General features: G+C 41.5%; 2 protein-coding genes across 5 annotated transcripts; one reads left to right on the top strand and one right to left on the bottom strand.

Annotated features, from left to right (window-relative positions):
- Positions 1–2,179: 2,179 nt before the first annotated feature.
- On the bottom strand, positions 2,180–5,692 carry cts12 (cathepsin 12). The gene is made up of 8 exons (XM_060067573.1): positions 5,662–5,692; positions 5,330–5,484; positions 4,820–4,942; positions 4,405–4,569; positions 4,079–4,300; positions 3,764–3,932; positions 3,362–3,467; positions 2,180–3,250 (listed from the first exon to the last, which is right to left on the bottom strand). The coding sequence occupies exons 1-8, from the start codon at positions 5,690–5,692 to the stop codon at positions 3,151–3,153; spliced, it is 1,071 nt and encodes a 356-aa protein (XP_059923556.1). The 3' UTR covers positions 2,180–3,150.
- Positions 5,693–6,006: 314 nt separating this feature from the next.
- ankrd29 (ankyrin repeat domain 29) lies at positions 6,007–11,230 on the top strand. Of its 4 annotated transcripts, none has more exons than XM_060066927.1 (10): positions 6,011–6,336; positions 7,066–7,176; positions 7,391–7,507; positions 7,803–7,901; positions 8,349–8,447; positions 9,337–9,435; positions 9,904–10,002; positions 10,329–10,424; positions 10,543–10,641; positions 10,855–11,230. In XM_060066927.1, the coding sequence occupies exons 1-10, from the start codon at positions 6,325–6,327 to the stop codon at positions 10,939–10,941; spliced, it is 918 nt and encodes a 305-aa protein (XP_059922910.1). In that variant the 5' UTR covers positions 6,011–6,324; the 3' UTR covers positions 10,942–11,230. The 4 variants fall into 4 exon arrangements, with proteins under 4 accessions (XP_059922912.1, XP_059922913.1, XP_059922910.1 ...); XM_060066928.1 differs by having other exon boundaries at positions 6,015–6,336; positions 7,391–7,489; XM_060066929.1 differs by lacking the exon at positions 7,066–7,176 and having other exon boundaries at positions 6,007–6,336.
- The last annotated feature ends 122 nt before the right edge of the window (positions 11,231–11,352 follow it).

The raw sequence follows: 11,352 nt of genomic DNA, 5'->3' as shown, positions 1-11,352 counted from the left end.
ACAGGTCCCAGTCAGGCTGGTGGTGACAGAGGATGGTGAGTAGGATGGTGAGTTCGATGGCAAACTTTGGGTTAAAGTGCACCACCACCATCCCCCCCTCTGGGGGTTGGACAGGGTAAAAGGGTAGTTAAAGTGCACCACCACCAGCGCCCCTTCTTGGGGTGGGACAGGGTAACAGGGTGTTTAAAGTGTACCAGCAGCCCCCCCTGTGGGGGTGGGACAGGGTAGTGCGTGTCGTCTCCAGGCCTGCTGCCGGCAGAACTCATGAAAAGACCTGCACCTCAATACCCCTCCCCTGGTCACGGTGATAACTGAAATAACCCACAGACACAAGGATTTAGCAGTTGTGGTCTTTATCAGTCACTAGAAATAGGGGTCCAAAGAAATCAACCCCCAGCTGTTCCATGAGGGCCCCCGGCTTGAAACTCTGCTTGGGGGCATGAGAATGACGTGTCCAAGTTCACGCCCGTCGGGGACCTAAACCTAACCCCAGCCTGTCAGGCAGCAGAAGGGATTCCCCCCCTTCTCCCACTGGGAAAAGTAGGCTTTCTTGTCACACTGCTCCATGCTGGTCTCTGGCACCCCACCAACCACTGCTTCACCAAGCTGGCTCAGCATTGGATCACATGTCTGTGCCTGCTGGAGATCCTGCTCTCCTCGGCCTGGCTATGTCCTGGATGTGTAGTGCAGCCACAGCCAGAATCTCTCTCCATGGTACTCTGGGCAAAGGCTATAGCGACACTGCCTCCTCACAGAACTCTTTGCTATTCTACTTTCTGTCTTTCACAGAGTATGGTCATTTACCAAAAAGTGTTTCAGGGGTTTATCGTTGTTTACCTTGAGCCAACAAGCCCCACTTATTGAATTGTCAAGCTTGCAACATTTCTGCAACAGCTATTAGTGCGAAGCCAAGTGTCTTCAGAGAGAATGCTGTTCGATTGGATGAAACTAAGCATTACCATAGGAAGTGTTATATGTTGCCTGACAAAGTCCAATACTTTTTACCAGAATGGATGAATGAATTGTTAAATTCATCCATCTCTTAAGCTTGTGCTTTATCTTGCTCCTTGGCAGCGCTATAGCAGTGCAGTTCCTCTTTCTTGTCTCCTAAGATGTGGAGGACCTCCTCATCCAACATTCTGGGGGCTCTGAGAATGTTAAGGGTCCTCAATCGATCAATCAATAATCAATGTCTTGTTGCTGAGACAATAAATACCCTAATTTAACAAGTTGAACCAGTTTACCCATGCAATACAGGAGATTAGCTCACTACACAATGAGCTAATGTATGCACGAATACATCGCTGATAATATGCATAAAATGTCATGTATTTTTTTAAATAGCACAAAAAGAGTATAACCGCCTTGTTTTCCAAGAATAGGCTAGACATGGGCGGGCTAGACATGTCCTTTCAGCAGCTTTTCCCAGGAAGATTCCTCTGCAACACTCACATCTATCCTCATCAGCATTAAACTGACAGTTCTGCAAGCGAATCATATTGAATGTCCTTCAACTCACAACGGCTTCACTATCGAACACTTTAAAAATGTTTTAGCCATGCAGCACGGTCTACTCACATATACAAACTAATACAGGTGCTTGTGTGTTGCATAACTCCGTGTTCACTTGCAGTACAGTAGGCTATAGTCGAATTTCGTCATTGTCAAAGAGAAATATTAATAGAGATTGAGACAGACTTAGTGAAAGAGAGCGGGAGATAGAGAGAATTTACAGAGAGAGAGCCTGTGAGTTGGCGATACACGTCAGTTCAGGAGAAAACCTACCATAGTTGTCTGTGATTTTATCGCATTCTTCTGACAAGTTGTTGAAGCTACAAGGTCAACACTGGCCTGTCTGTGCCTCCTCTACTCTTCCTTTAAGAGCCAGGGCGGGACCATCACACCAATATTCCACTGCATTTCAAATCAAACAATGCCCCCTTCCCCGGCCAAACGCCCTACAGAGCAGCTTTTGTGTGTGTGTGTGTGTGTGTGTGTGTGTGTGTGTGTGTGTGTGTGTGTGTGTGTGTGTGTGTGTGTGTGTGTGTGTGTGTGTGTGTGCGCGCCTGCGTGCGTGCGTGCGTGCGTGTGTGGCACACCAAACTTTTTTTGAAAAGGGCTAACGTATTATTGTAGTAATGCAAGTGACACCAATGTGGATTGAACTTTGAGCAATATTAAAAGACACATTAATACAATAATCAGTTTTATTTTGTCAGTATACAGACAGCAATGAATTAAAGAGTATCAAAATATTGCCACCCATTGCAAGGTTTGTGTACAGTAAAAAAAAATCACAGATATACACATAACTTAATTTTTTTGTTCTTGCGTAATTATTACATTTACATTAACATTGCCCTTTCTTATTCATTCTAAAGGATACATTTTTTATTTTGTCAAGAAAAGTCATGCGTCAGCTTTAACACACATTTTATGGCCCTTTTTTTAGAAGCTCAACAGAACATCCTGGGAAATCAATTGCAAGAGATGTGAGCCAGATAGATTGTAATATTTTAACATTGTTGCACTTTTAGGTAACTTGGCCTTCTTTCAACAAAACCTAAAAATAGTTAAACATGTATCTTGTAGGGGGTTATACTTTACATGTTATGGACTAGCTTGATTCAATTTAATATTTGTATTATTATTAATAACAAGGTGTGATCCACAATGGATTCACAGAGCCGGGGCCCAGCTCTGTGGATCTTGTCTGCCCGAATTTGTTTTATTCGTAAGTGCTGTGATATTTGTAGGCCTGGATCCCAAGACTTAATATTACTTCATGTTAGTCTCATTAGTTGTGTGGAAGCTCTAGTTTTTTAATGTTTCCGTGTACCGTGTCTATTTGTGCTTCAGAAGGGGCAAAGAATAAATTAAACTGCTTAACTTTTTCATGTTTGAGTCCAAGTTTTAATTTGTGTATTCAAATGATATACAAATAATATTAAGTGTGGCCTACACCCAGATAACAGCATGGTATGAGGCTGCTTAGGATTTGATGAATGCTGTCTTTTAAGATGTACTACAATCGTAAAACAACAAATGAGACCAAAATAAATGCAGTTCAAAGAAAAAAAAGGGAAAGTACAGATAAGGTCGATTCAGTTTAGTTTAGTTCTTTCTCTCATCTCATTGGTCCCAATGAACTCACAGTAGGGGGTAGAGGGCGTAGCTCGCGATACCACAGGTGTTGCTCCCATCTCGGGCCATTCTCATGAAGCCGCCCTCGCCCCAGCTGGACCCCCAACTAAGATAACATACATTTACATGAGGATAATCGAATGAGTGCCCTGCCATACAGAGATGCGTATCTGAAGTTGTGCGTCATAAACACAGCAAGCCTTCTGCTGGTTCCTACCTGTTCTTAATGATCCAATAGTCTTGGCCTCCATCCGAGCCAAAGCCCACAAGCAGGACCGCATGGCTTAGGTTGTTTGAGTTACAGGCCGGCTCCTCGTATATTCCTGTTGACGTGACGTTTTAAAGCTGAATTACCTAGGATTTGTCTAAGGTTAAAATAGCATAGAGGTATCCTGTGCTTTGCTAGGAAGTGTGGATTAAACAAACAATAGCCACCTCTAACAGGTAGTACATTGCTTTTGTGTGTTTTATTTTCTTCAAATCTACATTGAAACCTATATTGTCCCAGTATCGCTCTTTACTGCAAAAGTGTCCATAACTGTGTGGATGGAGTAACGCTTGGCTTATTATAAACAGGAATGCCATCTCATTTGTAGTGTTGCACAACATTTAAACCTACCAGAGCTGTAAAACATGAAGCTGGAATGATCAGCATCTATAGCCACCGTGATTGGTCCAATGGTCGACACGGCGTCGGCCAGGGCCTGCTCATCTCCCTTGGGTATGAACCTGTAGTCTCTGACATGAGCAACTGAAAGGCCACTTTCATAGAAACAAGGCTGGGTGTCCTATAAAGAAGGGAATTATGCACGGTTGACTTTTGATTTCATAATCTATCAACCTTTATTTATAATGCGCTTTTCATGCAAAACTTCCCCCTTCATAAAAACTGTTCTAATAAGCACAAATTGAAGTACTACAGAGGGACCCTTACCACGGATGTGTAAGGATACGTGTCTGTAGACTGCAGCCCATTGCTGATCACATAGTCATAGGCGTTGGCCATCCAGGCACCTCCGCAGCCATAGGTACCGTACGGCCTGGAGCAGTCCACCAGGTTCTGCTCACTCAGGGACACCAGCTGACCTGTATGCTTATACACCTGGGCCTCAATGGCTCCGGTCGTGCTGAACGCCCAGCAGGAACCACAGTAGCCCTTGGAAAAAAACACACAAATACACACACATATTGTTAGGGTGCTCTAGATATTTTTCGTTTTTTTTTGTTTTTTTTTACCAAAAACACGAATAAGTTAATTACCTGATCCTTTACTTCGGTGACGTAGCCCATAGCCCGGTAGTCGATGCCCACTACCCCCAACCTAAGGGCATTTTGACGTAGCTTTCGTGGCGACGTAGTCTTTCCTCTCTTGGCAAAGTGGGGGTTTATCATGGCCCCCTGCAGCACGTGGTATTCGTGTTTCGTCTGCAAGACACACTCACGTGGTCAGCAACAGAAAGGTTAAATGATTTTAACCTTGCATTTTGGCCAAGGATCCTTTGGCCAAAACGCCAAAGGATCCGCATTATTGAAATCACTATTGATCCTCATTGAATGAAGATATGTCTTGGTAATTGGATGGTTTAACATCAGGTTTTAATTGAAAACGATCAACACATTAAATAGCATATCCTATTTAACAGTCAACACTTTAGTATGTAAATCAAAGCCTTACCAGATCTCCATATTTATTCATAGACATAGAGAATGGCTTAGCCCCCATGAAATACTCCTGATTATTCTCTTCAATCAGCCTGGAGTTATACTCCCAAATCACTCTCCTCTCAATGTCGTCCTGCTACATAGTGGAGACAAGATCAAACCAAAGGCAGAGATCAGGATTTGAAAAGGTTTATGTCCCTAGTCTCAAATCTTAGCCTTAAGTCATATTCATATTCACACAGATGCTCTTCACTTGAGCTCTACTGACATGCAACATTAAAAGACTTCAAATGTTTGTTGATACCGTAGGACAAATGTAATCGATTATGTAATAATAATAATAATAATAATATGGGAATTGTAATTATCATATGGGCTTTGTAATGATAATAATGTAGATGAATAATTATAATTATAATAATAGTAGCCTACTAATAAAACGATCTGAACAACAATGTTTTTATGCCTGTACAAAAAAAAATAGATATAGATATAGATATAGATATAAATGAGTAAAACATACATTTTCGTCATAGGAGATGGCGTGGATCATCTTCCATATGTTCCAGTCCGATAGCACCGCCTGCTCTTCAGACTCTGAAGCCACCCGGGCCGGTACGCACAGGAGCAGCAGGACGAGGAGTACACATATCCACCGGTCTGTTGGACCCCAAGCGTCTCATCCATTATTTTTTAGACTGGACTTTTGTTCTGCACCAGGCACCATCCGTTTAACATGAGGTAGCTTACATTTGTCTGTTTCTACAGTGTTATCAAACTATTTTATCAAATTGTTGCATACCTTTTTTTAATAAAAAGTTGTTTATTTTAAGAACAATTAAGTTGGGTACTTACCAGCAGGGCTGCGAGGCGGTGTTGACCCCATGCTGTGAAAGATACTGTCTCAAGTGATTCGGGCATTGACCTGACTTTTATAGCTTTTATGTGTCGCTGCATCTTCTTCTCTATACTTTCTGAGAGTCTCCAAGTCAACCACAGGGCCTGAAAGAGGCATTAGTCAACAAAAATCGAAATGCCTTTTCTTAGGACTGCTCCTCCCTCGTAATGCCTGTATTATTACCAAGCGGGGTTATAACTATTACATCGCCATTCGCCAATCTCTCAATCATCAACTTATTATTAGAAGGACAGCACCTGTCGTGACCTCACTCATTGCATCCAGACCCTGTGATCCTAAGTCGCCTCAACAGCGCCCATTAGCGTCTAACGCCATTTATTTCGTGCAGCACTGCAGCGGGATGGGATAAACACAGCGGGCAGACAAACTGTAGTGTGTTGTTATTATCTCCAACGAGGTTCCGTCGCCAACACCCAAACACGGTGCGGCAGGAGAGAGAGAGAGAGAGAGAGAGAGAGAGAGAGAGAGAGAGAGAGAGAGAGAGAGAGAGAGAGAGAGAGAGGGGCAGTCATCATCTCGAGGATAGTCTCCGCTTAACTTCATCTTTTTAATGAATGCCAACGCGAGAAGAAACATGACTCACGATTGAGGTGTGCATCATGTCTTTCAAGGTAAATCACCATTTACCCCTCACTTGTCACTTGCAAACAACCGTTTTGGGCATGGCGTTAAAAAAAGAATATCACTCTTTTGGATAAGACTGTTACATTATATTATAGGCTAATGTGTCTTCTGTATTGTGCCAACTGTCTAAGGATTTTCGACAGCTTGTGGTAGCTCCTTAGGGATATGTATCATATGTGTTAGGTGGCTTCTGCTAGCCTTTGCTATTTGCCTTCATTGAGTTAGTATAATAAGTAGACTATACTGGTGGGCTTCATACTGAGATGGTTTCTGTGTGTAATTATTTGAGCAGGTATGCTGCAGAGCTTTCAAACTTGTCTGATGCTAAGCATGGGTTTTCACATGTGTGTTCACTCCAATCAAAATCCACACAAATGTATTGTGTGTTTTTGTTTGTTTGTGTGTATGCTAGTGTTTGGTGCGTATGTGAGCGTGTGTGAGCGTGTGTACGTGTGTGTGTGTGTGTGTGTGTGTGTGTGTGTGTGTGTGTGTGTGTGTGGTTTGCATGTGTACGGTGAGAGGGGAGGGGGGCATTGATGTATCAATGTGATCCTGATCGGGGTGATCCAGACCAGAGGCTGGTTAAATTATTATTCTGAAATGATGGCTCGCTCTGAGGTTTAGCAGGGACACATTTTTGGGCCACCTGAATGGCCCTTAAAACTGTAATCCTATTCAGCCTGGTGAGTATCATACCTGTTACTTATGTCTCTCAGAAGGAAACGCCCCTGGCTAACGCTGTGTTTTGGGCGGCCAGGAAGGGGAACTTGGCCCTCCTTCAGCTGCTTCTCAACAGTGGGCGTGTGGATGCAGACTGCAGAGATTATGTATGTCTAAGGACATCTGTACACCTGTACACATGCACACGCACACAAGCATGCATAACCACTATCATCTAATTTTTTTATGTTTTTGTACAATCAGCATTTGATGTCCCCTTTATTGTGGTAAATATTGAGCTGTGAGTCATCATCATATTCTGCCGGGCCCAGCCTGGTAGAGTTGCTGCTTGACTGTCTCCCATTTCCCACCTGATTTCAGTTTGGAACCACAGCTCTGATGGTGGCTTCCTATAGTGGCCATTTTGAGTGTGTCAAAGAGCTCATCATGCAAGGAGCGGACATCAACTATAAGAGAGAGGTATGCTGTCACAACAATGTGGGTATAAGGATTCTTTTTTTTTTGTTAATTTGGTTTTACATGGATTTTTCTAAAGGGAAGTGTATATTGTATTCCATTATATGTTTTCTATACTTTGTGTTATTCGTCAGATTGTCGGCTTTGATTGTTTATTCCGTGCTTTGATTGTTCTCAGCTTCGTTATTGTAATTTTCTCTGGATAGAATCAGACGGCTATGTAATGTCAATGCATGCTATCCATAACCCCAGTACGAATATGAAATATCTTGATAGTGAGTTCAATAGTGAGAGCTCATGGTCTCTGTATCTTCAGACTGGCTCCACCGCGCTGTTCTTCGCCTGCCAGCAGGGCCACAATGACATTGTTCAGCTACTTTTTGAATTCGGTGCCTCCACTGAATTACAGACACAGGTATGCAGTGACAAACACACACGCAACACACGCACGCACGCTCGCTCGCTCACTCACTCACTCACTCACTCACTCACTCACTCACTCACTCACTCACTCACTCACTCACTCACTCACTCACTCACTCACTCACTCACTCACTCACTCACTCACTCACTCACTCACTCACTCACTCACTCACTCACTCACTCACTCACTCACTCACTCATTCATTCATTCATTCATTCATACACACAAGAAAGTTAAATGCTGTTTCATTGTCTCTGCAGGGTAATGTGCTGATATATCTAAATATATTCCACCTTGGACACAGTATCGTGACGGCATTCAATCACTTCTATTTATGCTGGTTTTGTGAGAGCACACCGAGAAGGACTCCACCAAGTGGCCAGAGGTTGATATCGTTTTTCAGACCTGTTTGACCTGTTTGATGACTTCTTTGTTCAGGACGGCGGCACTGCTCTGACGGTTGCCTCCCAGTATGGCCACCCCAAGGTGGTGGACACCCTCCTGAAGAACGGGGCCAATGTGAACGACCAGCTGCTTGTGAGAGACTTCTTTCATCTACATCCACCTATTCTTGCAAAGGTCCTTTTTTATAATTTGTAAGGATGGAAATAGAACTGAAAGGGTTTATTTTAGTACTGTCAGTTAAACGCGTTATTAACGGCGTTAACGCAAACCAATTTTAACGGCATTAATTTTTTTATCGCGCGATTTATTTTAATTTTATTTTTTTCTTTGGCTCAAAACAAAGAAGCAGTAACCTGAGTGCTATGTTCAAGGCAGTATGTTTGTATGTTCATCGTTTAATTGCACTATAGGCTTTTTTTTTGTATCGTCCTGTTTTGATCAGTATATGCCAATGTTGTTATCAATAAAAAAACATTTGCAAAAGGCAAGCCGATGCACTTCTCCATGTTGATAAGAGCATTAAAATGAGAAAAATTAATGGGACAAAGAAATCAAGGGATATTTAGCATAGAATTTTTTGCGATTAATCGTGAGTTAACTATGGCATTAATGCGATTAATCGCGATTAAATATTTGAATCGCTTGACAGCACTCGTTTATTTAATTATTATATACCTTTTTTAATGATAAAATTGCTACATTGGTTGTATCCATACCCCAAACCTCCAACAAAAATTGCTTAAGGTCGAACTATGTTAGTAGAAACAATTTATAATTCATAACATAATTCTGAATAGGACAAATTGTCTATCAACATTTTTTTGTCAATGACCATTGAAGGTCATTGAAAAGTGTGTATAAGAACATAACAATATGTTATTTTCATCTCCAAATCAAGAACCTGGGTTCTAACCCCTCCAAAATTTTACACTCAAATCCAACACTATCCTTTTCACCCCCATGGTTATTGGTATAGATGTTGATGTTGATTATTGATTGATAACCCCAATCGTTGCTACAGGATGGGGCCACCTCTCTATTCCTGGCAGCCCAAGAGGATCATGTGACCGTGGTACGTCAGCTCCTGTCGTCCGGAGCCAAAGTCAACCACCCAAGGGAGGTATGTTCCTAGTTCAACCATACTGCAGTGTAAGTAGCCTACTACATTGGTCCGCGTACATCTCTACCACCTGCACTCCTATACCTTATTCCCGGCCATATTTGGAAATGGGAAACAATGAAAACCAATTGAAAAGCATTCTAAATGTTACCTGAGTGGGAAAATTTAATGCAGAAATAAAATATTGCTTTGAGTCATTGTTTCCAAAGAAAATGTAAGGTTTTCCCCACCCTACTAACCAAGAAGGCCACAAGGTGAAAATACTCTACTGGCCCATCACATAAACTATTTCCTATGTTTAATACTGACGTTTCAGATTTTTCATCTGATGTTTTATTTTCATTTTAAGTTCCATATGATATAAGGTGGATCAGGTACAACAGAAGGGTTTCAAAGATCAGGTCTTACTGAGCAGCGCAATAAGAAAAAGATAATGTGACGTCCTCTCTTCTTACCGTTTCCTGGCAGGATGGAACTGCCCCCCTGTGGATGGCAGCCCAGATGGGACACAGCGAGGTGGTGAAGGTCCTGCTGTTGCGCGGTGCAGATCAGGACGCTGACAGAAAGGTACGTCGATCTCCGGAAGTTGTCTGTTATTCTGAGTTGTTCCCGACAGCAGACCAACTTGCTGCATTGATTTATTTTTAGTGTTTTTGTCAGGAGGCCAAAGTAACACTCTGTCATATGAGACGAGATCACTTCTGGCACTTTGGTTCATGATATTGTTGCTGAAGCTGAATCCTACAAGATCAATTATGAGACTATTGTGAGAATAATGCCAGGGTTGGTAGAGAAACACATTTGATGGTTAGATACGGTGAAGTAACGGCTACATTTCTGCAGGAGTAAACTAAAAAAATATTAACACAATTTTGTACTTTTTACTTTTTAAGGATGGGTCAACTGCATTATTCAAAGCTGCCTATAAAGGACATAACAATGTTATTCAGGAACTTCTCAAGTTTTCTCCTTCACTTGGTCTTCTCAAGGTAAAAATAAATTAGTATTTTTTTTACATTAGGTAGATTATATTGTTTTGTGTTTTTAGCTTCAAAACTTAATATATTTTTAAGGAGAGGCCTTTATCTAGATATCTTCTGCTTACAGAACGGTTCGACAGTCCTTCATGCAGCTGTGATTGGTGGAAATCATAAGACCGTCCGGATTCTGCTTGAGGCCAATGCAGACCCCATGCTGCCCAATAAGGTGAGCAGATCAAAGTAGAGGTAATCAATAACTGATCAATAGACACATTATTCCATCTTATTATTATTATTGATTAGTTCATTAATAATAAAATAGGGCTGCAAAAAACGATGCATAGCCAAAATCAGTAACGACAATATAGTGAATGTTTGATCTAATAATAAAATGATCAGTTTATTAAAATGTTCTTTATATTTCTACTTCCCTTCACAGAACAATGAGCTGCCTGCAGATCTTACAAAGAGTGATTGCATCCTTAATACTTTACATCCAAAAACTGTCAATGGGGAAATTTTATGACGATCTTTGACAACTGTGAATAACCCTTAGAGTCAAGAACCATGTGCAAAAAACATCTAAGGATGAAAACAAAGAGGTGCTTTTAATCAAGACATCTAAAGCTGATATAATGGAGACTGATACGCCTATTAATATGCACCGAAAGTATTTATTTTCGATTTTTGATGTTACTTTTCTCTATATGTTGTACTGTTTTTTGTGCTATAGGTGATGAAGCATTAAGACATATTTAGCAGATTTTTATTTGCCCTTTGTAATGAATGCAATAAAGTGTACATTTGTTAAGAGGGTCATTGACATTACCATTGATTATTTCAAGGTGAAGTAGTGACACATCCAGGACAACGCCCAGAGATGAGCACGCCCACTGTTGACAATGGATAGACGACGGACAAAATAACAATGTCACGT

Source organism: Gadus macrocephalus, chromosome 12, assembly GCF_031168955.1.
Source record: "Gadus macrocephalus chromosome 12, ASM3116895v1".
Classification (NCBI taxonomy): Eukaryota; Metazoa; Chordata; class Actinopteri; order Gadiformes; family Gadidae; genus Gadus; species Gadus macrocephalus.
The sequence above is the reverse complement of the archived record's forward strand: the minus strand, read 5'-3'. Positions and strand labels throughout refer to the sequence as shown.